General features: G+C 42.5%; 2 protein-coding genes across 9 annotated transcripts in view; one reads left to right on the top strand and one right to left on the bottom strand.

Annotated features, from left to right (window-relative positions):
* RBM25 (RNA binding motif protein 25) overlaps positions 1-19,064 on the bottom strand; it is a 31,865-nt gene extending 12,801 nt beyond the window's left edge. Inside the window, exons 1-9 of one of the 2 annotated variants that reach the window (XM_075754303.1) lie at positions 18,834-19,064; positions 14,014-14,134; positions 10,207-10,256; positions 8,609-8,779; positions 8,234-8,291; positions 7,058-7,218; positions 4,328-4,510; positions 2,068-2,121; positions 1,735-1,818 (exon numbers count right to left, since the gene is read on the bottom strand). In XM_075754303.1, the coding sequence (XP_075610418.1) occupies positions 1,735-1,818; positions 2,068-2,121; positions 4,328-4,510; positions 7,058-7,218; positions 8,234-8,291; positions 8,609-8,779; positions 10,207-10,256; positions 14,014-14,119 (867 nt within the window). In that variant the 5' untranslated portion in view covers positions 14,120-14,134; positions 18,834-19,064. The remainder of the gene's footprint in view (positions 1-1,734; positions 1,819-2,067; positions 2,122-4,327; positions 4,511-7,057; positions 7,219-8,233; positions 8,292-8,608; positions 8,780-10,206; positions 10,257-14,013; positions 14,135-18,833) is intronic. The other variant, XM_075754304.1, reaches the window with a different exon arrangement.
* Positions 19,065-24,162: 5,098 nt separating this feature from the next.
* The window catches only part of ZFYVE1 (zinc finger FYVE-type containing 1), a 26,824-nt gene continuing 23,013 nt past the window's right edge, over positions 24,163-27,973 (top strand). For 2 of the 7 annotated variants that reach the window (XM_075754305.1, XM_075754311.1), the window contains exons 1-3: positions 24,279-24,712; positions 25,436-25,633; positions 25,770-26,306. In XM_075754305.1, the coding sequence (XP_075610420.1) occupies positions 25,809-26,306 (498 nt within the window). In that variant the 5' untranslated portion in view covers positions 24,279-24,712; positions 25,436-25,633; positions 25,770-25,808. The other 5 variants (XM_075754309.1, XM_075754308.1, XM_075754312.1 and 2 more) reach the window with 5 other exon arrangements.

Raw genomic sequence — 27,973 nt, 5'->3', positions numbered from 1 at the left:
CCTCATCAACTTCTATCAGCCTAAATAAGGGATCTGAAAGGGTAATGGGATGGGAACGGTATCAGATATATTGAAGTAATGAACAGAAATGAACAGGTAGAAGAATTATAAGTTTTACCTTGAGCTCTCTTCAGACTCGTCCGTGCTGTAAATGGACGCCCCCTGCAATGCTGATACCCTGACAGTCTGTGGTTATTGTTTTATAAACTCATACCAAAAACATGCAAAGGTTCACTGTGCTCACTAGCCAGCTGCTAAAGATTCAACAGCCCCTTTTAAACATATCCAATATACACAATGACTACTTTCAGTTGATTTTTCATGTTAAGAAACCCAAAATAGCCCTTCCAATAATACAGATTAAAGGCAATAACATGCCCAACAGCTTCTGAAACAACGAAGCATGTTTTTTGTTTGTTTTGTTGGTTGTTTTTTTTAAAAAACTTATTACTTGTTTGCATCTTAGTACCAGTGACTTCTTGGGGCTTGGAATTGAACACAATGCTACTGAAGTTTCACCACTGACCAGTTTCACATTCAATTGCTGAGCTTCTCCAGATGATTTTGTCTAGAATTTTTCCCCAGGTTTTTATCTCCAACAACTTCAGTCAAGAAAAACTGAATGTGTGTACATACAACAACGTGCAGTCATTTGTGTTTACATTGATACAGTTGTGCGAAAACATGGTACCATCCCCAGTGACTGCATGTGGGAAAGCTGAGTAACATGGGCATACTTCACCTTGCTGTACCTTCAACATTTTCTTTAACATTGGTTTAGGGGTATTTTGAAATAAATATGTGCTCAAAAGAGGAGCTTGCTGATACTTCCCTAGGCCAAGGACCATTCCAGTCTTGTCGGGGAGAAAATAATACCAACTTTATGCTAAACATTAAAATAAGAACATTACATGCATAGTTGTGCTTTACTATCCACAAGTATCATTTTCCAAAGCAGAAACATTCACAGATGCACTAGCATTAATGGAAACTTCTGTAAGTGGGAACCCTGAGGTGGGACTTGATGTGCACAAACAGTTCCAAGCCAGTTACCCCTTTGCATATTTTTCTGAGGGGGCATCCATAAGTATAATAAAAAACAGAAGCTCATACTTACATCCTATTCCATGTTACTTTCCAAGCTGTGAGTTTCATCTTGCATTAGTCACCATATGATCTCTATCATAATGGTGGGGGTCAATGAATAGATTAGCTTTATGGGAATTTACAGTTCTTCCATGCATCTAAAGTTTGGTAAGTCTGGTAACCACTGACCTAGTTTTAATCTTCCCCCACTCTTAACTTAGAACTATTAAAATAAAAGACTTAAATTTAATTCAAGTTTCAACTCTTCACAAAATCTTGGATTATGTTACAAATCTACCTACAGAAACACACTCAAGTGTATGTCTTATACTGTAGCCCCGTTTAGCCTTTAGTTATAAATATCTTGACTTAATGTATGTGTAGAAACTTAAGTTGCCTTTATTCATGTTAAAGTGAGCAGACTGCAAAATAATCAGTAGCAATCAAAGTCTTAGCATAAAGATGTCAAGGGCCACTTTAACGTGGTAGTTGTCTTTTTTTTTGACTTGTAAAGAACGATATGTATATTAAACCTAATATAAACATCATTTTAAGTGATACTGCAATGTACTGCTAAATTTTATAATAGTGGTTTTTTGGATTTTGAAAAAGCCTAATTTGTATCAAGTGCAAAAACAAGAATACTACCTTGTGTGTGTCTCTGAATTTACTGATCTCTCTTGATATCAGGTCTCTTTTGTCTTCCTCCATTTCTATAGCATTTATATCCTCCTAAAAAACAAGGGGGACAGGAGGAAAAGCATTAAGAGCCATCTGTACAGACATAGCAGAACAAGAGAAAAACTGAAGGTTAGAAGTTTTCAACCAGTCTTGCAAGAGATAAATAAAGTCCTTCTGCAGTACCAAACCTGACAGTCTGATGTTAATGAGTGAAAAAAAAAAAATCAGATGGACAAGAGTCACAAATCTGGCAACTAGCAGTAAACATAGTCATTGTCAAAACCTACAATGTAAACGAACCTTGGTGATGAGTGGATAAGGTATCAGTGGGGCCACTGGAAATCTGCGGAAAATCTGCGGAAAAATCCACGGAGATTTTTTTTTTTAAAAATAGATTGCACACTACTCTGAAAAACAATGTTTTGTATGTTTGTACTATAAAGCAATATTGTATTGCTGTGATCTCATTTCTTTGATTCAACAAAATTACAGAAGAACCTCGCTAATTCTCCCTTCTCTGAACTACTTAAAATACATAGTGAGGTCTCGTATTAGTAAGACTTCACTGAATTACAAGTGTACTACAGGATATTAGTAGGCTATGGTAGCATCATAAACAAGACTAAGCTACACTTGCCAATATAAATGATCAGTATATTTGCAGTGGGTATGTCTTGATTTTATTTACTCGCTAATTCGCAAAATTTGGTAGATTGCACCTACTAACTAATAGTTAGTGCGAATTAGCGAGGTTCCCCCGTGCTTGAAATTGAAAACCAGATTCCACTCACTCTCAGTTCCCCACACACATTTTCAACTCCCCCACATCAGTCATGCCTTCATCCCGAAGAACTAACAGACTCGGCTGTAACACCAGCAGGAGTCTTCTTCACACCAAGCTCCTCAGGGGACAACAGCCCCAAAGCTGACAGGCTTCCCTGCTCCCCCTTCCCCCTCAATATATCTGCATCCATCTTCCCTTTCCCCCCGCCCTCCACAGTCCTTCTCTCCCCTCTCCTTTAAGGACAAGAGAGCAACGAACTAGGACCATCTCTTCACTCCCACCTCTATCCACACAGGCCAAAGATGGCAACTTCCAAGTTTCTTTTCCTCCTTCCCAGTACGAGAGGGATGATGAGGTGTAATTTCAACCCGTAAGTGCTATGTATTTAAAAAGCACTTATTTGTCTACTTGACTAGCTCAGATGGGTCAAATTCTACATCATACAGAGCTAGAAGAATATCCCTCTCTCCCAGGTACATACTCAGCACCCAGCTCTTTCAAGACTGCAATGGTCTCTTACAGTGTTTAACTATCTGGCATTATTCATGGCCATATATATATATCTGTACCCACAGGACAATACACATTGTAACAATGCTTGTAACAAGAAATACAGCTAACAGCATTAGACAGTGACTCATTTGTAAATTCTCATCCAAGAAAGCATCTTCTCCCAAAGAGAGGGAGAGGAAAGAAAAAGAAATTCTCAGCTCAGCACTCTTATACCTCAGGTCAGCCACGGCTAACAATTTTGTGGGGAAGACACACTCACTCCCTGAGGGAGATGTTGCTTCTTGCACCACACTTAAACCCCACAAGCATTTGAAACTGCATTATTGCCTTGGAATAGGTACTTTGCAGAAGACTTAAGTGGGTAAACAATTAAGTGGTCAAACAATTTTCCAATCTCCTTCATATTAGGTGCAGAATGGTAGGTGTGAAAGCCCGTTTCCCCTGGTTAGAAACTTGGCTGGAAAAGCTAAGTCTGAGTTTGCTCATTCTTATTCCCCCTTCTCTGGTTTGTTTTATTCCATAAAAAGGTCATCAACAGAAGCAGGTCTACACCAGAACATTCATTCCTGCTTAACAGGGTTTTTTTGCATTACACAATATATGAAAACCAGCGGATCAAATCCAGCCAAATTGACACATGCATGTAAAAGTGATTTTGTAAGGCAGCAGATTACAATATGCCTTTCATCCCTGAAGGATCCCTCCAAGGTTTGTGAGGTATTCATATAAACAATTAATGAAGCACTTCCACATCTGGAGAGACAGCTGCAACCAGTTGAATCAAGGCGCACTACAAGAATGCATACTATAAGCAGAAAGAAGAAAAATTTTGTCAAAAACTACCAGAGCAAATTCCTGACATTACAAAAGTGCCCTGGCATCTTTCAATGGAAATAGACAGTATGCAGGAACATGGAGGTGTTAAGTTCTCATCTGAAAATCCCTACGTGGACATACAGATTAAACTGCACTAAATTCAGTATTTCCACCTTCAGAGGGATGAAAGGTCAGTTCAATCCTGCCCAGATTCACACCTGTTGTTCCAAGAAGTCTAGGTGCTTAAATGCCTAAACCATCCTGAAGGGATGGGATCTATAACTGACTAACTTTCAGCTTAAAAAAAATGAAACTGCTGCTGACATCAATGCTTGTTGATTTGTTTGCTCATCAGAAGTTTAGGTTTAAAGTATTTGCACAAGGTTTGGCCATTATATAAAGGTGAGTTGAAGAAAAATCTGTTTTGTCCAAAATCAAAACACATACGTCCTCCTTCTTTTCCTTTTTCTTCTTCCTGGGGTGAGAGTCAGATTCCTGGGAAGGGGCATTGAGCTCGCTGGAATATTCTCGTATTAAGACTTCAATGGCCCCTTTAATTATCTGATCTCTTCTCTTCGTTTCCTCATCCAATGCTTCATCGTCATCATTTGTGGTCTCTGGTCTGGAGTTCTAAGGAAAAACAGCAAAGTAACCCGAATCAACAAATTTAGAATAGTATTAGTTTTATGTCATAAGTTCACCTTTGATCATCACATTCATCCCCCTACAGCATTTACAAAAACAAAACAAAAAAAACCAACCAAAAAATCAAACCACCTACAAGTAGTTATCAATTGCATTATTTTAGTCAGATCTTTTCACACTGGCAATACTGCAAGGACCACATAGTTTTACTTGTGGGATGGCTGCAGAGAGCAAGCGTAGGATTCATAATAAAATAGAACAGGTAAACGGTGATTAAGGTGGTAGACAGGAAAAGAAAAAGCGCACGCATGCTCACAGAAAGGCAATCGCCATAGTCCAGCTCTTGATCAAAAGTTTCTGCCTTGTATTCTCCAGAACTTCAAGTCATTTCAAGAGCAGTTCCTCAAAGCCTTCAACTTAAGTGCCATGCAATAGAAATGTCTACCTGTAACTTTGAAGCTGCAACTTATAATGGGAGAACTATTTTAAAGAAACATTGTTAGGGAAAACATTCCTTGCACAGTGAACATTTTCTTGTTATTGTTCATCAATTACTTCGCTCCTCATCTTTTTGCTCCTTTCCACCTTGTAGGGAAGAAAGGGAACACACACAAAGAAGTACATTTCACTAAATGTTACATGAAAGGGTAGAACAATGATCTGCATACTGAGCAAGGTAGCCCACCTCTTGATCCCCTGAATCTTTTAAAAAAATGGAATCTCACCTGAGAATCCAGCTGGGTATCCCGTCAAGCGATAGGTGGTGGGTGGAGTGAGGGGGAGGGAAGGGTCTGATGGAGCAGCAGCTAAGAATGAGGGGGAAGGGAGGATTCAGTTGGAGCTGAAGAGGCTGCCAGGCCAAGGAGAAGCAAGCTGAAAAGAGCTAGAAGGCAGTGACAGGGAGTGGAATTGAAGAGGTCCAGGGAGAAGAAGTGATCAGGGAGAGGAGCTAATTAGAAAAAAGGTTTGCTTGGTGTGTCTCTATAAGAAATTGTGTTGTAGTGTACACATTCGATTTCTTAATAAAAAAAGATTAAAGTTGCAACTTTTGGATCTAAGTGGCACCGGTACACCAACGATGGTATGAAAGGAATTGCAATCAGTATGATTACAATACTCTTCATCAATATTCCTCAGCAATTCACAGCCTTTCTTTGCACCACCATGAACAACAACAACAAAAAAAAAAAACATTTGGAGCTAATCTCACTCTACAGTTCAATGGAATCGACACATACTGTTGTCTTCACCAAAGCCACAAACAGTACCCTCTGCTTTATTACAATCAATCCTGGAGGATTGATTGTAAGCCACAGGAGCCCGCAGAAAACAAAATTCATGAGAGATGTACAAGAACTCCACTGATACTTTAAGCTTGTTTCTAGTATCAGCTGTGCACAGTATTACAGGTGATGCCAACAGGAAAGTTGGAAGTATGGAATGGAAGGGGCAGTCAAATCAAACCCTTACCTAGATTAACAGCTAAAACATTACGCCATGCAAAACCCATCAAGTTATTACTCTGCTTTACTCAGCCATTGCATTTAATCTCATACACTGGGTACACAGTCAAAAATCTGTCAAGTATTTCAAGTCATCATTACGCCTCTAGTTCTGGTTAAATGGAGTAGAACACAAAGTACTTCTGTTCCCACTGTATTTTACATACCTTTAAGAAAAATTCCAAAATGGACTTTTACAAATCTACCCGCTACAGTGTGATTAGAATTTTTACTTTTCTGAACAAGAGCCTCTTCTCACTTTCATTTTACAGAAAATAATTGTTTTAAGTACTACCTTAAGGTATATGCAGAACTTTAAAACAGAGACCAAGCCCAACGACTTGTGATGTGAATATATTATCTTAGCAAAGAAATAGATAAAATTCATTTTAATGCAAATTTGTCAGTTAAGTATCTTTCTCTCTCACAAAAATTCAACATATCAAATACCTGCAATTATTCCAGAACAGATCCTTAGCTCTAGAAAGGGATGGTACAAAATCAACTTCCCCATCTACTAAACGTCTGTAAGCTGCCCACTGCTTGATAACTGCATCATCTACTGAATGATCTATTTCTTCCCTTTTCATTAATTTGTTTTAGCAGATCATCAGTGGAGGGGAGAGAAACTCCAATTCTCCTCAGACAGCTGATTTACAGACTCTGACAGAGTAACAATTACCTGCAGAGTTTATATACTTTGAAGAGTTTCTAAACAAAACCGAAGCAACAGAATCGTTAAGGTATAGCACGTATTACTACGTAATTCATTTAGAATGAATTACAGAATTAATTCTAGAGATTCAGTTGTAGCTTACAGATAAGTTTGATTGCTGGTGAATTAAGAGCTTACACTTCACTGCCTTTCAACATATCTTCAGACTCATTAATGGGATTCTGGCGAAATCCTAAAATGAATTAAGGGCAGAGACAAGAATAGAAACTAAGAGAGATACTCACAATCTGATCTAGGAAGTATGTTACATTGCCCTCCTGCCAAAATAACACAAGTCACACATTATATACGTACCCCATTAGAAGCCTTTTTCTTTGCTTTCCATTCATCTAGCTGAGCCTTTGTCTTTGCATCAACTTTGACTAGCAGCTTCTTCTCTCCAATCTGGAGGTCATGGAGTAATCTCAGTGCTCGTAGTGTGGATTCTGGTTCTTTGTACTCACAAAATCCAAAAGCTGAAATGGATGATTGAAATGAAAAGTAAAAGTGTTAAAGCTCTTCAGGTAATTTACTTTGTGTAAAAAAAAGTGGTTTGAATCAATAAACTTGGAACATAGAGGTGTTCTTTTTTAAAACCAGGAGTACACCATCATAAAAAGTTAGAAAGATCATTCACTGCATTAGTCCTTGCTATAACTAATGGTCCAGTGAATAAGGTGAAAGCAATACATTGTGTTTGTAAAGCTTTTGACACGACTGTCTTAACTAAGGAATGCATTCTATATAAAGACATGTCTCAGATTTGGAATTGTCTGAAGACCAAGGACATCAATCAACAGCTCACTGTTAATGTAGAGGGAGAGCAATTCCAAACTAGGTTCTTCACAAGTTACAGAAAGTTGTAAATGAGAAAAACACCTTATTACAGCAAAATAAACAAAGTATGATATATAAGAAAGCTGAAGAAACTGAGTAACATCTTAAAAAAGAAAAAACAGCCTAGGGAAGATATGAAAACACCAACAGCAAAAAATAGTAACCAAAATTTTTTCTTGTATCCACTGGAGAAAGGTCACAAGAAAAAAGAAACCAGTTCAATTTGAGGAAAAGGAAGATAAATTTTACATCAGGTAAACCTCCTTAACAGAGAAGGATAACACATAGCAATGGAAGACATTACTAAGAGTGTTGCAAATATGCTCCTTTGGAGGCTAAGTCCAAACTGGTAAACCTTTCTCAGGGATGGTCTATAAACTCCCAATTCAGTCTCAGAACAGAAAGGTGAGCAAAATTAGGCCCCCGAGACATCTTCCCATTTAACCTTTCTCAATTTTATTTTTCTCTTTCTGTCTTGATTCCGAGGACAGAAAGTACTAGCCCTTTACTAGGAAGCATTTAGCAATTAAGTATCATATACAGTATCTTAAAATGTAAAAGTATTAACAGCAGCAATGTGTCAGACATTTGAAAAGCTGCCAGGTAATAAAAACAAGAGTCTGACTAAAGATTTTGAAAAGTGTGAACGATTACCTTGAAGTTTTCCAGATGCCCCTTGTACTCTCTTCCAACTCAAAACCAAGCCACATTTCTGCATTAAAGATAAATATTATTCATTAAATATTACTGTTTATGTTCAAAACATCACAAAAACTTAACCACTTTTTGCAAAAGATGACATGTAAAAAGGGTAAACACTACTAAAATTAAATTATGTCTATGTTCACTGACACCTACAGCTTAGAAAAGCTGTACTATTCACTTGCTGACTTTAAACTCAAGCATAACGGACTGCTATTCCAGTGAGTGGGACTAACTCTTTTAGTTTCAATCCACTGCTTGCGGGTCATTACATCATTACATTCATCAATCAAGGATGAAATTCAACAAGCAGTCCACTGTACTTACTGCTAGAAGCTGCCGTATAAGCATGTCCGAGGCCTTCTCAGAAATGTTGCCTACAAAAACAGTGGTAGTGGGACCGCTGTTTTCATCGTTTTCTTTATTCTTTAAGCCAGGGTGTTCTTTTCTGGCTCCCAAATGTTTTCCAACCATAGACACTGTGGTAGGAACTAATACCTAGAAAAGAGGAGGAGAAGGTGTAAAATGAAGTGTTGGGTTTTGGGGTTTTTTTGGTCCGTGTTGTGTCGTCGTCCCTCCCCCCCCACTGTATTTAAATCCGTAAGATTAAAGGGTTAGGGATATACATGTATTTCAAAATTAAATTTTCATACAAACCTTGGTTAGGCTTATGGAGTGAGACACCAACTTAAGACCTGTTCAGGCTTAAACACTATACAACAGAGACTGCCATTTTCTGGCAAAGATAGACAGAAAAAAAAGGTCTACCTGAACATGGCTACTGGAAGGTCTCAAGGTGAACACAGGTAACATTAGGTATTATTTCTTCTACAAATAACTAATTTGCAACATTTGGGTCACTGGCATTTAAAGTATCTTACCTAATAGTGTACTAAATTCTTAAAAAAGCACGCTGCGAATAGAAAAGTAACTCTGACTCAAGGCTTCAATGGACACGACAGGTCTTAAAGCTTTCACAGAGTGAATAAACACTGCTGCTTTATCTAATACAGAAGCCAAGGCCTCTCGCTTTGCGTTAAGGAGCAAACATTTATAAAATAACATACAGAGATACCATTTTGCTGCACTTCTCTCCTTCCACTTAAGATTTAACAGTACATATGCACCAAGTCCCTCTTCTCAAAACACCCTTCTAAAAGTGTCACTTAATAAAAATTATTTTAATCAGAAAATTGAACAATGCATTTGTTTCAGTATCTTTGTTTGAAATAAACCAGTTACCACCATGAACATATCCCCCTGTAACAGATAATACAAGCTATCAAAAAACTCAGTATTTTGGGGAGATTTCACATATGCAAAATGTTCGAAATGGTAATTCACCTGGAAGTCAAGCTCTTTAAAATATAACAGCACCCCTCCATCCCCTATAAATCATAAAGCTTCCTTCCAACTAGAAATTTCTCACATCCATAGATGCATATTACATACAACTACTCCTTCCCCTGCAATATGGGAAAAGAGAGCTTGTTTGTCTACATACATCTTCTGGCCAACTCAGCATGATGGCCTTAGAAACACAGATGAGGTGATGCCTCCAGAGCACTCTCACACAAACTCAAAAGCAAGAGAACTGGAATCTAACTGATCTAACTGTACTGCATAGGAAGACCACATATGACCTGAAGGCAAAGCCTACATCACTGTATTTGAAAGAAGTACATCTTTTTGCAAGAACAGTAATTGCTTCAGCTTTGCACCTAGCAGCTCCAAACATTACTTCAGACTTTGTTTTGATCAGAAATCAGCATAATATTTGCCTAATAGTTGCATTTAATGTGAAGCATTTCCTTTCATAGTATGAATTCTGATGGAATAGAGCAAAACAAAAATACCGTTGACACCTACTACGTTTTACTCTCTGTTTTATTTTGCTACCGCCTCATCCCCACTGAAATACTTACAGTCGGAGCAGGAGCCATAATGCCCATTGGTACAGGAATCATAGGGGTCCCTGAGAAAAGCAAGACATTAATATTAATCTCCTCTGTTGAGATTACTGATGAATACAAATGGACTGATCATGGACATGATTTCCAAACCAGACAGCAATTTTGGTCAAATAAGAATTTCAGAGTATTGATTACCAGAAATCCCTTAAGCATTCAAGCACAGCCTGAGTACACTAATATACCATGTGCATCCTGGTCACTTTTATCATATTACCATTTCAACTTTGTTCATCACAAACAAGTCTATTTTCAAAGCACATTCAAACCACAGTATTGTGCTAGAAGATAGCTGTGTGATGAATGAGGCAAGGAATTCCATAGAGAGCAAAAGCAGCTGAAGTCCTACAGATCATAATCTCGTTCCTGACTTGCTCAATTGTCATAGCACAATTGATTCTGCATACAGCTTAGGGATGAGGCCCTATGGAGCATGCCACCAGGTTTCGTGCTACTATTTATGGAATAGCTTAATAAAATGGCATAGAAAACCTTGATTCAGAAGCTCCCTACCTGATGAATACCTGACAGTCTCTAAAATTTAATTTAAAACTATATTTAATCACATGGAACCATGCAATACCTTCTTTCCCTCTAAGTACTATCATGTGAGCCAATATCGGATCGTAATAAAGGCTGTTTATTATCTTTCCATGCCAACTGCTAGAGGAGGTTAAAGATATTAAGTGAATGGATTTCAAAACTACTTGCTGGCCAGTAAAGACACTGAGACTCAAGAACAATGAAGTCAATCTCATGTTCATCAGAGAAATACCCTCTAGGGATCCTAGATCTCTTTTTTTCATCCTACAAAAAACTTTCTTCATCTTTTACTCTCAATCTTTTCCTTTTGATCCTTCCATTCCCCATCTCTCTTACTGCTGTACTCATAAAAATCCTAACCAAACTTCTGCAACCTACTGCTTCCCCCGACTTTCTCTAGTGCTTAGTCCTGAAACAATACTTCTCCTCAGACACCCTATCCAGCTTTCTCCTCATCCACTCTGGTTTTGCTTTGATTCCATCATTTATTTTCTCCATCAGTCAATCTTCTTCCTGAGTCCCTTCATATTCAAGTCATACTACCTCCTATCCCTCCAAACCGTTCAGAGAATCAAAAGGTGTATTGCTCTCCCATGCTCTCAGTTTTAATGCACCATGGCATCTCACAGTCTGGAGGAACTACTCCAAGACAAGACTCTGGTTGTGCAGCCCTATAACTATTATAATTACAATGATGCTGAACTTGGATTTTAAAATTACAGCTCAGTAAAGATACTTCTGTTATCACTGACAGTTCTCTGAAACTATCAGCCCAATGCTCAGCAGAAGCCAAAAAAATCCACTGAAATGTTGGGCACCATCAGCAAACACACTGATCAAGACCGCAGGCATCATTTAGCTGCTACACAAAAACCTGGTGCACCTATACCGCGACTACTGCCCACAAGACCCAGCCTCTGCAACCCATGAACAACATGCAGCCTTAAAGAAGAGCAACTGCACAACTTAAGTGTTGAAGCAGCTGCTTAACTAGGAAAGACTCTATACTCTGAGATTCTTGAAGTGTGGAGGTTCGGAAGGTATGGAACATGACCAATGTGTACAAAACCACAAAACTCAACTTACTCAACTCCCACATCAGGACTGAGGCAGGAGAGGGACACTAAGAATGCAATGAGTTTTAAGATAGACATAAGAAAGTAGCACTTTACACAGTGGGTAATGAACTCAAATTTGGTGCAAGAGGTGATGGTGTAGGTGGACAGTATCCGCAGGCTCAAAAAATATCAAAGTGTTCATGAATGACAGGTCCACAAAAGATAATCTTTCATTTTTCCTTTAACATCCCTAACACTACAGTCACATGAGGGAACAGACTCAGAAAGCAGACAGGTGTACATGCCCACCCTAAATACCATCTTAGATTCCCACAGCCCAGACAATGCATCAGGCTATATGGACTGCTGGTCTGACCCACTACAGCATTTCTTACATATGAACAGTAATTTTTTTTACATCTTAATGGTATCCAATAATCTTCAGAAATGACAAGACTTATCAGATCGCCTCCTTATCAAATCTTCCACACTTAGAAATGGAAACGCTAGAACTTCTTGATTTTAATAGTCATATTTTTAAGTAAAGCAAAACACTTCTCCTAACTTCATTCTTACACAAACTGCTCTAGTTGAAACTTTTCAAAAAATTATAGGCTGAGTAAGATAACCAGAACATGACATTTTGGCCAAACAGCTCACTAAAGATAATATTATAAGCTACTAAAACTGTGATCTTACGTGTGGAATAACTTCAGAGTAGGCTTTCATAAAGTCACTGTGGCATTTTCAACTCTATTGATACACTTGCGCTAAGAAATGAGAGATCCATATTCTCTGCCTGTCGAAATATGTTATCTGCACAGGTAAGCAAATCGTGTTTCTAGTGTACAGAGAAAAATTTAATTCTTGCCCAATACCAGGCTCCTCCAGTCTACACACTGTTTGGATTACTGATACTGAAACAAGACTATTTTTATTTAAAGTTGAACACAGCAAGAGAACAAAAAGATCTTTGTCATACATGTTAAGAAGCAAGTGTTCAGAGCAGAAACTTGTATCAGGCATTTTAAAAATATTACTCAGAAAGTTATTTTTAAAAGTATCTGGTGTTTTTCACACTAGTATATATAATCTGGAGCTAGTAAAGATAAGAGGCATGGTTTTAAAATTTATCCTGAAATTTTTGATGGCAGAACACTACCTAATCAAGAGCGCTCTGCCTTTAGTGGAAAATAGGTAACATCTCATGGATCTTGGGGAAAAAAAAAAAGTTTAGAAAGATTAATGCAAGTAAGGATTAGCTTGATGAATGGATGTGCACAAACCATTCCTGAGTTCAGCCATCTGGTTTTTGAATGCCTTTATTGTCTACAAAACACTTGTGCACAACACAGCTTAAGACCATACAGAGAGGAGTTATTTTCTGCAGCCCTTGTGATGAATTTTAAAGGGGTAATTCTCTGAAGTATTCCTCCTTCTCATTCGCTCTGCGGTCTCCTGCCTCCAGTCACCATTATCTATACTGGCAACGTACAGAAAGAAGGTGGGTCCAGACCAACAAATTAAAGTCTCAATGCAAAAAACAGAGGTTGATCTTACAGATGAAGAAAAAATAAAGGTGGGATTAATTTTGGGAAGAATAGAAGGAATGAGGAACATAACAGTAAGTTTGCAAGATGTGTGGAGGAAAGCATGTAAGATGCAGAATAAAAGAAAGTAGGACTTACAAAAAAGTGGAGAAAAACAATGCACAAACTTGGACTTTCTCTGAAAGTTACTCCTATACTTTCACAACACACTTACGTAGTATATCCAAGCATTTCCAAAGGCTATTACAATGGCTTATTTGAAAGGAACTGAAAATAACAGACTATTGTCAAAACAGTGGCTCTTAGAATACCTAATGTTAACAAAAATCATCACCTAGCTTCAGTCTTGGGGGGAAAAAAAAAAGTCAAGGCAAAGTCCAGTATTGTCTCTAATGGTTCGATTTCTGGTCAGAAGCAAGCAGCTTTTGGTAGACCAAAAGGAGCTTGCTCACATGACATGATCTGTAGGAAAACTAGAAACTCACTTGCAACATACACGGATCAGAGTTATTGAAATACATTAAGAGTCAATAACTTTTGTAAATAATACAATTCAGAATAATAAAAGATAATTTATTTCTACAACAGTTCCGTAGACTAACGTAACTTACCAGGAGGTACAGGTGGAGGAAAGCCAGGAAACTGTGGAGGTGGGATCCCGGGGGGAAGTGTTGGGATTCCCATAGGAGGGCGATTCAAATGAGGTGGAAAAGACATTCTTCCAGTCACAATCTGTCAAAAAGATAGAAAAGGAAACTTGTACTAGTCAGTTCCCAAACACGAATTACAAAAGCAGTGCAAATGATATATGTCCATAATTATTTTAAATCTTTATATGGACATTCAACTACAAACTAAAACTATATTGAACTCTTTTCCCCCAGCTATTCACTAAGTTACAAATGTAGTAGAAGTCTTCTTTTACAATGAAAAAAGGCACTTCTAGGGAAGTGTTTCAGAATGAAGTGAAAACCAAAACTATATCCGACTCCCCATTCCAATAGTTTACAAGGAGTGTGAATTAAAGAAAATGTACAAACTGTTAAATGCTGTTTAAAATAAAACTATCTTTTGCAGTATCTGAAAACAGAAGTAAACTTGCAATACATTCTCAGTAAGGCAAGTACTTCTCTTGTACAAGAAATGATCGCACACAATGCAACTGTGGAACAAGATGACAGAAAGAACTGGGACATCCCAATGCTCAGCATTGACAGGAACTGTATTTAAGACAACATTGGGGAGATCCCCAAATTCCAGCATAGAGATGGTTAAAAGCTTGGACGAGGGTTCTCTGATCTATTTTTAACTTCCCAGTTCACACATCTTCTAGAGCTCAACTTGGACGATAGCCCGTGAGCTGAGAGTCAATATGCGACCATGGAGAGTAAAGATTGTTTTAACATCATTTACTATTCAGATGGTTATTACGTGTGTATTACTGATCCTGTAACAGACATCACCCAATAATATAAAACTCAAGATCACTCTTAGCACAACTAACAAGACATGTATTCTTGCTTCCACTATCATCTCAGGAACCTTACATGGTCAAGTCTACAAAAAAGGTTAGCTCTCAGTTCCAAACGAAACCAAAACTGGTCACCACTATTACTGCTGAGCATTCAGGTACATTCACACTGCAGCGAGGAAGCACTAGAGGAACTTCAAACACACTGGATTGTGTGGATACGAATCACAAAGCCCCCAAAATGACGGATTTTTGTCAGGTCTCTTGACTCAAAGCGTAGTCAATGTAGGCTGTGTTTGTGCCAGCAAACAGGGCAGTACAACAGGAACGGGTCTTTTTAAACAAAACAGATGGAGCCAAGACCATAATGTACACCCTACATGTTTTGAGGGGGTCCATCCCACTGGAATGAATGCCCATTTGCAGGTAAGAGTGCATTTTTCAAAATATTTTCATTCAAAAAGAATCCAGTTCATCCACTAGAATAGTGCAAACCAATACAAAAAAAAGGTTTCCCAAGTGAGGATGACTATGAGACTTAAAGCACACTCCTGATTCGAGTTAACACAGTAATGTAGGTGCACATTTTATTAGCCTTAGGCAATTTTTGTAAGCTGCAGATTAATGATGTCATGGATGGCAAAACATCTAAGCTTACTCTAAGCAGACCCAGCTATTAACTAAAGCAAGTGCCACACAAACACAGCTATAATATTCCAGGTTCAACTTTGGCCTAGAAGGAGTTCAGTTGCTTTCATACACTGCTCTTCTGAGTTAATAAGTCCTGGTGGAACCAAACACCACACAGAGCCAGCTGCACCAATCTTCTGAAACTTGGAGAGAGTACAGGAATACCCATATGGCTCTAAGTTTTGGTAAAATCCACCGAGACTTGTTAATTATGAGTCAGTGCTATCCCTGCTGGGCCGGAGCTGTGTCCATTAGAAGCACACTAGCTCTGACGTACAACTAAACAAGTGCACAGGGCTGGCCTGAGGGCATGCTGGATTCTGAGATCACACAGAACTCCGAATTACCATGAAACAAGATCATTGTCACTCAGACATTGCTGCCCCATGCTTCTTTCTTATCTCTGACTCCCAAAAGTCCCAATAAAAGGGGACTGACTAGATGAGAAGACAGTACTGGTCTGGCTGCACTGGTAATGTAATTTTTCTCTTCTTTAAACTTTTTTTTTTTCCCAATTCACTCCATTATTTTTTATAAAGGGGTGAAAAGATATATCACAAACAGAACGTAAATTTAATAAAAATCACTGGTGACTAATGTATTTTAAACTGACAATTATATCACCTACTCAGGACAGCCTCATAATTCTACCAGTGTCACAGGATTAATCTCCTTAATATCTCTGTGTTTACATGTCACAACTTTTATTTAAAAACCTGTAAAACATTTTTACCATTTTCAAAACAGTTACGTTCCCCATGGAACAGTTACAATACTTACTGTTGAGCTGCTATTATACTAAAAGTTAAAGTTAACTGTAAAATTCCTGAAGTCTCAATGCATAAACTTAATGTGTTTTAAGAACACATACATATAGTGTCATAACAGCAACAACAGTGTGGCTGATCAAGCTTGATTTCATTCTGTCCAATTTTAACTTCTCTTCAACATTTTCCAATACAATTCTGCACCACAAAAAAATCTGTGCACTTAAGTCTAGCATAAGTTGCACAAAATAGCTGTGCAAGTTAGTCCCTCAAATAAGGGAGCTGTAAGTGCAAAACTTGTTTGGAATTTTTTTTTTTCCCCCAAGTTAACTACAATCCAGCTTTGACTATAATCTTAACATTTAGATTATTACAAGAGCACCTGACAAAACCCACACCTATTGTAAGTGTGTAACACTATGCTATTTAGTAACACCCTGGTTAAAGAGATGTTATACCAATACATTTGATTTGTATATCCATGTTGTTATGTTTCACTGAAATGTCCCTAAAGAAAAGCTTTCACACATAAAAGTGGTTTTAATGCTTTTTAAGAATTAGAATAATTCTTATTAAGGATCGCACAATGCTTCAGCATTTGATACTAATGTCAATACCTAGGCAGCAACAGAGAGTGAATAATAGTTTCCTCTAGTTTATCACAAAGCATTTTATATATTTTGTTATACGATGGGTGCAGCTGATCAAAAAAAGCATTTTCAAAAGCAACTGGAGAAAACATATGCAGTAAACCAAACTATTAAAGTCAGTACTATCACATAGGCTTTTACATCACTCTTTACATGAGGTATGAATTTTTAAGCTGTTCCATTATAAAAATATATAACCCCATAGTTTGTCACCCATTGGAGATGCTGTTTATCTTATTCCTTCTCACAAAAAAAAAAGCACTCCCTAAAAGACAAATCTGTAATTTCAAACCACTGTTTCTCTCAGTGAAAATATTCACTTTCTCAGAGCACCCTACAGTTTTCTCCAAAACTGCCTGCAAGCTAAGCAAGACATCAATGTCAAACACAACAGACACTGAGATAAAACATATCACAGATTTTCTAGGTATATTTATTTATGACCAAACAAAACTAATCTTTGCTCAAGCCTGTTTTTCAGAGGTGATTTAGAAAATGTGCACTAACTGCCATGAAATAAATTGCATCCCAAACTATTATTATTATGAAGCAACCCCAAAAGCAACATGCTTATCCAAACCAAAGTCTCAGTCCAAAAGCCCTTTTAACCAGGGCTCCATTAAGCATGTCACCAGAACTTTAAGGTCTTTGACTTAGTTTCTAATTCAGTGCCTCTGCACACATATAAAGCCGCAGTTAGTCAAATAAGCGATTCTCTAACTTTGCTATTAAGTCTTCCCAAAAGACTAACATGGCTGTGGCATTACAACATTTATGTGAATGGGCACTCCAGAGACAGAAGCAGAGAAATGTGAAGCACTATGTGCAATGCCACTCCTTTACATGAAAAGTAAGAAACTGTCCTGTTTTTCCTTCTTTGAGTTTGTTCTGGACCATCTTCCACAAATGCTGGTGCAATACGTGAAGAAATGCTTTCCTGCCTCACAAAAAATTACTAACAATCCGTACGCATGCATTTTTATCTGAATAGGCTGAGAACTATAGAACTTTAAGATTTCACTTCCTGTAAGCCCATGTAAGACCCACTACCAAAAAAAAAAAAAAAAAAAAAAAAAAAAAAGTTGTGTTCGGGATGTTTGTTGTATTTAAACAAAAAACCCCTAAACAACTCTTTTCTTTCAGGCAGACAAAAGCTTTTTTCCACAATAGAAAAAGACATCATGAGCAAAATACACCAATATACGCATGGCAATTGCTACTGACACGGATGAATCACTCTGATTCTTTTATGCACAGGCTGCTAACACGTGTTTTAAGATGACTACCCCAGTCCACACTGAGGACATTAACTTCCCTGCCGCGATACCGTCGGGAAATGTTTCCTCTCACGACCCGTTCCCCCAACGCCGAAAAGTGCAGTCCCACCCACAGTCAGAGGCGGCCCGGCCCAGGGGAGCAGTTTCAGGCGCCGGCAAAGCTCCGCCACAGGCCCGTCCGCTCCCAGCCGAGAGGCGCAGGGCCTCGTCCAGAGCGTGAGACGGGCTCCTCTCGCCTTCCGCCGAGCCGGGGCCGGCTCCTCACCGCGACTCCGGGAGGCGGAAGGGACTCCCACGCCTGCTGGGCGGCAGAGGAGCCGAAAGGCCTCCGCCGCCACGCTCCCGCGAGCGCCTCCCCGAGGCCGCTCTCCCGTTCCACCCCGCCACTAGGCCCACGCCGCCTCCCCGCCGAGGCGCGGGACCCAGCCGGCGAGAGGCCGCCGGCCGCGGCCAAGGGTGCGGGGGCGCGGCAAAGCGGCCTCGGCCGCGCCTCCTCTCAGCAGGCAGCTGAAGCGCCGCCGCCTTCCCTCCCCCTCCCATCCCCCCCCCCCCCCCCCGCAGCCCCTCGCTTCTCACCCCTTCGCTGCGGAGCAGAAGCCGCGTTCGGAGCGCCGCCGCGGCCCCTCCAAGCCGCCCGGGTCGGGGATGGTGCAGGGGGACGCCGCTCGGCCGCCTGAGGCCCGGTTGGGAGAACCCCGGGGCACCACTAGGCCGCGAACAGACCGCGCCAAGCCGCCACCGCCGCGCTGCGCGGGGTCATGTGAGCCGCCCCTTCCGTCAGCGGTCCGACCTGCACCGCGCCGCGCGACCATAGAGGCGGCCGTGCCAGAGCGCCCCCCCGCGCCGCACCAGACAATAACGCGCCGAACCATAGAGCGGCAGCGGCTAGAAGGGCAGACAGAGAGGAAAAAAAGGCGTCCGGGTTGCCGCCATCTTTGCTGGGGGCAGGTGATACGGTGCCTTGACCCAGCCCGGAGCTTCGCCATCTTGAGGTCAAATACCGTCGTTCATGGCGCCTGGCGGCTGCGGCGCGGGTGGTGCAAGGCCCTGGGAAGCCTCCCGCTGCGGGCTAGCAGCGGCTCCTCTCCTGGCTGCTGGCGTGCGCCCCCCCGGTTAGCCCGGCGTGTCGTGTCCCACTGCCGCGCTCCCGGCCTGCCAGGCCTAGCTGCGCCTCAGCTGTGACGGCGGTAGGTGCAGGCCACAGCCGCACGGGAAGTACACCTGTTGCTTTTAACGGGGTATTAACAAGGAGGGAACGCGTGTTTTAGCTGCGTTTTGCAATTTTTAAGGGCCTAGAATGCTAAAACAAAAAGCAGTCTAACAGGAAATGTAATAGTTTGGGTTGGAAGGGACGTTTAAAGGCCATCTAGACCAACCCCCTCACCCGCGATGAGCAGGGACGTCTCCAACTAGATCAGGTTGCTCAGAGCCCCGTCCAGCCTGACCTTGGATGTTTCCAGGGAGGGGGCATCTACCACGTCTCTGGGCAACCTGTTCCAGTGTTTCACCGCCCTCATTGTAAAAAATGTCTTCCTTACATCTAGGCTAAATCTGCCCTCCTTTAGTTTAAAACCATTACCCCTTGTCCTATCACTCCATGCCCTTGTAACCAGTCCCTCTCCAGCTTTCCTGTAGGCCCCTTCAGGTACTGGAAGGCTGCTATAAGGTCTCCCTGGAGCCTTCTCTTTTCTCCAGGCTGAACAACCCCAACTCTTTCAGCCTTTCTTCATAGGAGAGGTGCTCCAGCCCTCTGATCATATTTGTGGCCCTCCTCTGGACTTGCTGTGACAGGTCCATGTCCTTCTTGTACTGGGGACCCAAAAGCTGGACATAGTACTCTAGGTGGGGTAGAGGGGCAGAATCCTCTCCCTCACCCTGCTGGTCATGCTTCTTTTGATGCAGGCTGGGATATGGTTGGCTGTCATGGAAGGCTGTATCTCCGCTGAAAAAAGTAAGCATCTAAGAGCAGAAAGAGCTAACGCCAGTATTTTCGGCAGCCATATGCTCAGAAAAAAGATGTCACTGTGCTATAAAGCAGTTGGGCCTAGCCATGCTCTACAACTGGTACCTTCCCTGACCTACTTCCAGCATTTAGACTACATTAAAAGACAATTCAAAATGTACAATTCCCCCTAACATTACAGGCGAGACAGTAATTACTGTAGCTATCACAATGATGGCAAGCAATTGCAAATGGAAAGAGGAAGTGACTGTGAATGGAAGGAAGGTGGTCTTATGGGTAATTGAGGTAGACCACAACATAAGTACATGTGCACAAAGCTGTTTAAAACATTTTGAATCAACTAGGGGGGAAAAAAAAATCTTACTATCTCTATATTACGTTTCCCAGTGTCTATATACACTGTTTAAAGAAAAGTACCGGAAACACCAGAGCCTAAAGACAAACAATCCCCTCCACATGTAATGGCAGGAAAAACATTTGAAGCAGGTACTGTTGACTTCTTCAATAGAAAGCAGATGAAATCTACCTGACTGATGTCATACCTGCTGCTGAACAGGCAACAAGTGAGCTGGAACTAAGGTCCTGTTCATCTCCTCGCTTCATAAGAGGATGCGCAAGGGTAAATTAGGAAATACTTCAAGATTGAATGCAATTCCGACCCCTTTCAGAAACAGCATCTTTGCTTTCTATTAATTACAACTCATTTCATGCAGCCTGCATATCTCTCTTCAATGAATACAAATTCAGTAAATGCAATACTGACTACTGTTAATATTTCAAATGTATAAACATTTATACCTAGGTAGGTAAATTGGTACTTATTTTGTAGCTTGCAGGAAAACCAAGGAAAAGAGAAAGGTCAAAAAGAATCTTCTGAGTTTCCTGTTTCTATGCTGCTGTCTTAGAATGAAACTGTTACCTGCTTGAAAAAGAAACGTGAAGTCCAAACTCACTCCTACTGCTGTAACAAGCCCTTTTATTTACAAGAAACATCTCAAAGGCTTTCCTGATTTAGATGTTCATCTATTTTGTTTAGCCAGAGAAAGACTGTTTTGCATTTACTCTCCTTGTACAAATAATGAACTTTGGCCTCCAGTATCCTTCGTAATCAAGGAAAAATAACATCAGAAGCATCCAGTAAAAATAGCTACTTCCACATCTCTACTCTTTCTGCTACTGAATTTTAGAATTACCTACCCCTAAACCTGCCCATGTTATCTTTTCATCCTTCGGTTGTGAAACTGAAATCCCACTTTCCAGATACCGATCACAGTTCACTGTATTCAGTTCCTTGCTGCAGACTCCAGAGTTTCATGCTCAAGCCAATGAAGAAGAGTGCAGTAGAGGGCTTTTAAAATTAAGGCCAAAATTAAAAGAGGTACTTTTTATGTCTGTAGATTTTTTTTTCAAGTGTGAGAAATCATTCCAAACACGCTAGGCAGCATCTCAGTGTACAGGGGTCAGATTGTTTCTACGCTATGCAACATTTTAAATGTTTTAGGGGTAGAAGAGAGTTCTACTGCACAGCTCCAAAGTCACTGGGTAAAAAGGATCTACTACAGCAGTGAAGGAGTACGGACTTTATGAAACTGTGACTAATCACTGGAGTCCTGGATCCTTACTGCCTGTCTGCTCTGTCCAACGCACGTTTCTCTCCCTTCAGTATATGCTGTTACTCCCACAGAAACCAGTAAAACTTGTTCTCAAGGAGCAGGTGGAATTGATTTTTGACATATAACAAAACCAAATTTATGGTTATAAGCCAGGCACCTAAAAGAGAAATTAAATCTACATGTAAATGCCGTATACATGTAGTAAGTAAACAAGGAAATTCATAGGAAGTGGAGGAAACAACCATGAACAAATCCCTAAGACCTGACTGTGACAGGGGAACACAGCTTGGACCATGTGCAGAAACACTGTACGTACATTCCTGTTCCGGGAGCAGCAGTGCCGCATTTTTTGTAAAAGAAGTAGGAAACAGTGGGGGATGAAAGTTTAGGCTTTATGCAGAAAGTAATAACTAGCACAACTTTGTATGTTTGTAATATTTTAAGTAAAAGTAGCCTTCAAGGGTACTTTTTTTTAACATCACAAAATGAGTAATTACATTTTGTCTTCTCTTCCTCATACCCTTTAATTGCTCCCTCTATTCCATTACCAGTCTAAATACAGCCACTTAGAGGAAGATCCCTTAGATGCCAAACTCTCATTGATCTGATTCCTTGGCTCTCCATGAATAGCACTGGGAGATTTCAAAGTTTCTACCCCGTATGTGTTAAATATGTCCACTATCCAGGAATTTTTCACTCTGAAGGCATTTGGTTCAGCAAAAGTTTATTCCTATAGCTGTCAGTCTATTTAGTTAATCGTTTTGATTAATCTTTTCTGCAAATTACTGAGTGAAAATACATTATTATAATAGTATAGAAGAAATCAGAGAAAACAGTTACTGTGCCAATCTTCAGTCATTCATCATCACTAAACTGTATACAAGAGAAATAGATAAACCACATATATGTCTAATTACACAAATATATATAGTAGAATCTAGTAGAACAAAAGTACTTCAGCAATACACTTGAATTCTGACAGGGCCTCGGCCACTCCTAGAGTTAGAAACTTCACTGATACTTCATTTTCATGGTAATTGGGCCTACTGATTTAGTTTTGTGTAGTGATAATACTTCACCTTACAAAAGATAAACTCGCTATCACTGCTGTCTACATGGATATTCAGATATGTAATTTGGCTCCCTCTCAAAATTATTTGAATACAACCAAACCCGGGGACCAAACAACAGGGCATTTTATACCTATAGGCCTGTGTATGGTTATCAACACGTCCACTGAAGTGAAACAGTGCATCACCTTTCTCCAGTGAGGTAACCGTTACCACTTGGTCCAAGCATCTGGCCAAAAACTCCAGTCATTTTAGAACAGAAATTGCTTGTACACTGGCTATGCTACATCAAAAATATTTTTGCATATTACCTAAATCATATACTTTCATATACATGCACTGCCAATAAAAAACATGCCCTTTCCTTGTAGCACCCTGCCCTTTCCAGGCAGTACCGTGAGCCACAGGCTCGCTGGAGCCATCGCTGGCTGAGGTCTCTTCCTCACCCTGGGGCTTCTCTGGCCATCTCCCTGTGCATCCATCACCTGTTCCACAGCTCCAGTCTCTGACTGCGAATCTGTCGGGTCTTTTGGCAGTTGTGTGCCTCTATTTCAGATCAGTGGCCTTTTTCACCTAAATAAATGGTGGCAGTTCACCCATCAGCTGTGGGTACTGCCACGAAAAAGAAAGAAGGGCAATAATGACAGTGACCGATGGCACTCCTTGTCGAGACTTCGTTTACACGCGCGTTGGCACAAGTGAGCTGGGCACTTAGGTCTCTCTCAGGCGGACACCGTGACCCGCTTATTTGCCAGACCTGGAGGCCTGGGAGCGGCTCCTCGGTCGCTCTCCAGGAGGTGGAAGGAAAGAGCTTTGCTACGAATTTCATCCCTCAAACACCTGCTAGGGGCTATTTCCACCCCTCCAGCGCAGGGTGCCCGGCAGCTCCGCCCGCCCTGAGGCGAGCCCGGCAAGGCCTGCCGGCGCCACCGAGAGCCCGCCAGCCGCGGGGCGGGGGACAAAAATAAAGCAAAAAGAAATGAAAACCTCAGGGGTCGGGGACAGGGCCAGGCGCACCGCGCCTCCCCACGGCCGCCCCAGGGCCGGGCGGCGGGAGCACCGCCTCACGGCACGGCCGCCGCGCCTTCGTAAGGCCCCTGGAGGCGCAGCTGCCTCAGCACCCCCGCGGTCACCCGCCGCCGCCTCTGCCCCGCTAACCTCCCCGCTCCGCCCCGGGAACAACATGTCGAGCCTCACCGCCCCTTCCCGTCCCGGGAACTACACCTCCCGGCAAGCGCCACGGCGGGGCCCTGCGGGGACGCGGAATCCGCCGGCGGTTCTCCACGAGGCAGCGCCGGGCCCCCGGACTACAGCTCCCGGCGTGCCAGCGCCGCCCCGCCTCCTTCCCGCCGCCTTCCCATCTCCGCGGTGAGAAAATAACCCTGAAGTTCCCCGCGATCAGCTGATCCCGGCTGACAACGAGGGGAGCGGGCGAAGGGGGCGCGGGTCCTGCCCTGCCCAGCCCTCCCGGGCGCCTCGCCTGCATGGTCGGGTCGCCGCCTCGACCCCTGGGGGAGGAGAACCGGGACGCTCCCCCAGGGAACGGAGGGGGTAGGGGGGAGAAGGAAGCCGCGGCCGGGACCCGACTCCTTAGTCACCGGGTGCCGGCGAGAGGAAGAGGAAGAACGGTGACCGGCGGCTTGTAAACAAAAGCCCGGCTCGCGTAGCCCCGTGCGCGCCGTCTTTGTTCCCTGCCCCGGCCCCGCCGCAGCTCCCCGCCCGCTGCCGCCGCTCGGAAGCCGGGGACTTCCCCCTTCCTCCCCGGCCGCTGCTTAGAATCAGACGGCGCCGCGCCGGGCGCAGCCCCAGGTAGGTGCGGGGCGCGGGAGCGAGGCGCCGGCTAGCACCGGCGTTACGTAACTACGGCCGGGTCGCGGGGGCCGCCCGCCGCCCCCGCCCGGCCCAGCAGCGGCCGAGCCACAAGTGCCGGCCCCCGCGGGGCAGCGCTGCCGGGTGGCTGCCCGCCGCGGGCGATCGCTCCCCGCCGGGTCTGCGAAAGCAGCTGGGGAGAGGGGGGGGCGCCGAGGGTCAGCCCGGAGCGAGAGCGGCTCTGGGCGGGCTGGGAAGGAGCGAGGGGAGGCGAGGCGGAGGCGAGGCGGCCGAGGGCCGGGGTGAGGCGGGAGGGCCGGGGCCCCGCGCAGCCGGGAGGCAGCAGGTCGAGACAAAGGCGGCTTGGTGCGCAGCCTGCCCTTAGCGGGCGCTGGTTTCGGGGGCCTGCGTTGGCAACTTGGGTCGGAGAGGGAGAAAATCCGTCGTCTTGTCAGCCCGGCCGCGGCGCGGTCGTTACCCAGCGTTACTAGATGGAGTGCACAAAGAGAGCGGATTTCTGTTTATCTGGCGAAGCACATCAGGAAATTCCCAGCAAATAAATACCGTGAACTCTGAAGGAGGAGCTTAGCTTGGGAGTGAAAGCAGAGAATTTTCTAGTATTGACACGGTTCTCTGTGTGTGTGTGTGTATGTGCACTTGTGCATTTCTAATGCTTTATTTGCCTCTGTGTCACCAACCGTCTCCCTCTGTGCTCTGCTTCAGGGAAATACTTGCCCTAGCAGCTGGAGTGCACCAGACTGGGGTTTTTCTCATCGCTGAAAGTACGTTGTACAGCTAAGCAGAGAAAGAATGCATACCAGCATTTGGCTATAACAGCACATGAAAGCAGCCACATTGTTTGAGTTTATTTTGGAGAAAGAAACTTTATCTGTGCTTAACAAGACTCTTCCTGGGAGGCAGGTCAGTATATGAATCTTGCAGAAACATCTCTTAATTATTTAAAATTAAGTGCCAACAGAATTCCTGTTGTGTTTCTTTCCTCTGAGAAAATAGTAAATTTGCAACTGACTCTTACACGTATCGTTGTTCAAAACAGAAACAGGAGGGAAAAACATTGCTCTAAAGAAATCTGAAGATGAGCGCCCACACACAAACTGCAGAGAAAGGACAGAATACGACACTCCTGTGCCAGGAAAGCTATGTTTGCAGTGGGACAGATGAAGCAATCTTTGAGTGTGACGAGTGCAGGAGCCTACAGTGCCAGCGTTGTGAAGAAGAGCTGCATCAGCCAGAAAGGTTACGGAACCACGAACGGACCCGTATAAGACCTGGCCATGTCCCGTACTGTGACTCCTGCAAGGGTGCCAATGGGAACATAATGCACGCCAGTATGACGGGCTCAAGGCAGATAGCAGCAGTGAGGTGCCAGGTTTGCAAAATCAACCTCTGCGTGGAGTGTCAGAAGAGAACACATGCTGGGGGAAACAGAAGGAAGCACCCTGTCACTGTGTACCATGCTGGTAAAGCCCAAGAGCAGGAAGAGGAAGAGGGGATGGATGAGGAGACCAAGAGAAGGAAGATGACAGAGAAAGTTGTGAGTTTCCTCTTGGTGGATGAAACTGAGGAGATTCAGGTAAGAACTGCTGTGGTTGAGTGGAATGGGTGAGATCCTTTAGTTTCTATCTTAGTCTAACAGACTGCTGTGATGCATGATTAATACTTGAAGTGTAACTGGCAGCAACGGTAGCAAAATGAGGATAGCCAGTTAAGCGGCACTAAGTGAGTATCTTGGGCCAAAATGACACAGTGCCTTGGAGTGGCCTTGCTTGCGAGTTCCTGAAAAGGTCAAGTTCATTAAAACCTCATGTGTGACAAGAGCTTCCTCTAAGAGGCTTGGTAAGCGAAGCTGGTGAAAGAATTGACTCTGTACTGAGACACACACAACTAAGATAAGAGCTCTCTGTGCAGGATGCTGATCATTCCTGAACAAAATTGAACTGAGAGTATTGCAGTAGATATCCTACAAATGGGAATGCTGGCAGCCAATCTCCTACCATATGACTAGGAGTGGGCGCTGTACCAAGCAGTGCTAATGCAAGTCTATAGCCCCCTGCTACCCTCTCTTAGCACCAGTAAACCCATCTGATTTTTAGGAATGGGATAAGTTAGAAATAAGGGTCCAGAATGTACCATCCAAGTCCTACCAACCAACCAACACCATGGTTAAACTATATTGCTTGTCACAAATATTATTCCATGTTAGCCTTTTGCAGAAAGAGGGGGAAATTGGACATCAATTTGGGGTAGGCCTGCTGGTAATAATGACAGAAATACTAGTTGAGTAGGAACAGCCTCTTAGGGGGCATTATGTTAGAGAGTCTAGCATTCAATATATGCAGTTAATTAACTCTTCTGTCGACCCTTACATTTGCAGAGTGTAAGCACTTTACAATGTAAAAATACCTTACAAATGTACAAACAGCAACGTGTGAAAGTCACAGAGCAGGTTAGTTACGCAACTAAAAATTCAGCTTCGTCTTCTGGCTTTCAGTTTGCATCCTTTGTGTTAAACCTCATTCAGGAGACACTTAAAGAAAATGTTTAGTCACCTGAAGACTCAATATCTGGTTGCTCTAATTTAACGTATTCATGCTACCAGCGGCAAAAAGAATTGTGATGATGTTCTGATTACAAATAGCTAATAGATTAGCTATTTGTATCTGTCATGGTAACAGTCAATGTGTCTGCCATGCATTGCAAGGAAATGTGACCCAAGTATCTTGCATCTATTCTATACTATAGAAGAGTGTGTATATATATGTACACTGTAATTGTACTACAGTATAGAATAAATGCAAGATGCTTGGGTCACATTTTGGTGAGTTCAAGTGTACCGATTGACAAATCCTCATGACTTTTGGAAGAGAAAGGGAGAAAAGGATGACAGTCCTCATGATGTACTGACGTAGAAAACACACTACGCAGGACATCAGGGGCTGTAAACTGAGTGGTTGAGTTTCAGGTATAGTAGCAGTCCTAAGTTTGTACACCTCTTCTAAGCGCGCACATGTTTCCTTGTAATGCATGGCAGATGCAACTATTACTGTAAGATGCAGACTTGTCAATAGTCTTAATCTAGCCACTAGACCAAGCTCTGAAATGCCTCAGAACAGGGCTGCCCTGGAAGGCTGCTCAGATGCTGTGGCTGGCTGTGGTTGTACTGGTTATCTTTATACTCATGAATCTGTAAGTCTTATTGAGGCAGACTTCTGGCTCCCTCTTGCAAGCAAGTGCATTGCT

The sequence above is a fragment of the Balearica regulorum genome, chromosome 5 (genome assembly GCF_011004875.1).
Source record: "Balearica regulorum gibbericeps isolate bBalReg1 chromosome 5, bBalReg1.pri, whole genome shotgun sequence".
Classification (NCBI taxonomy): Eukaryota; Metazoa; Chordata; class Aves; order Gruiformes; family Gruidae; genus Balearica; species Balearica regulorum.
The sequence above is the reverse complement of the archived record's forward strand: the minus strand, read 5'-3'. Positions and strand labels throughout refer to the sequence as shown.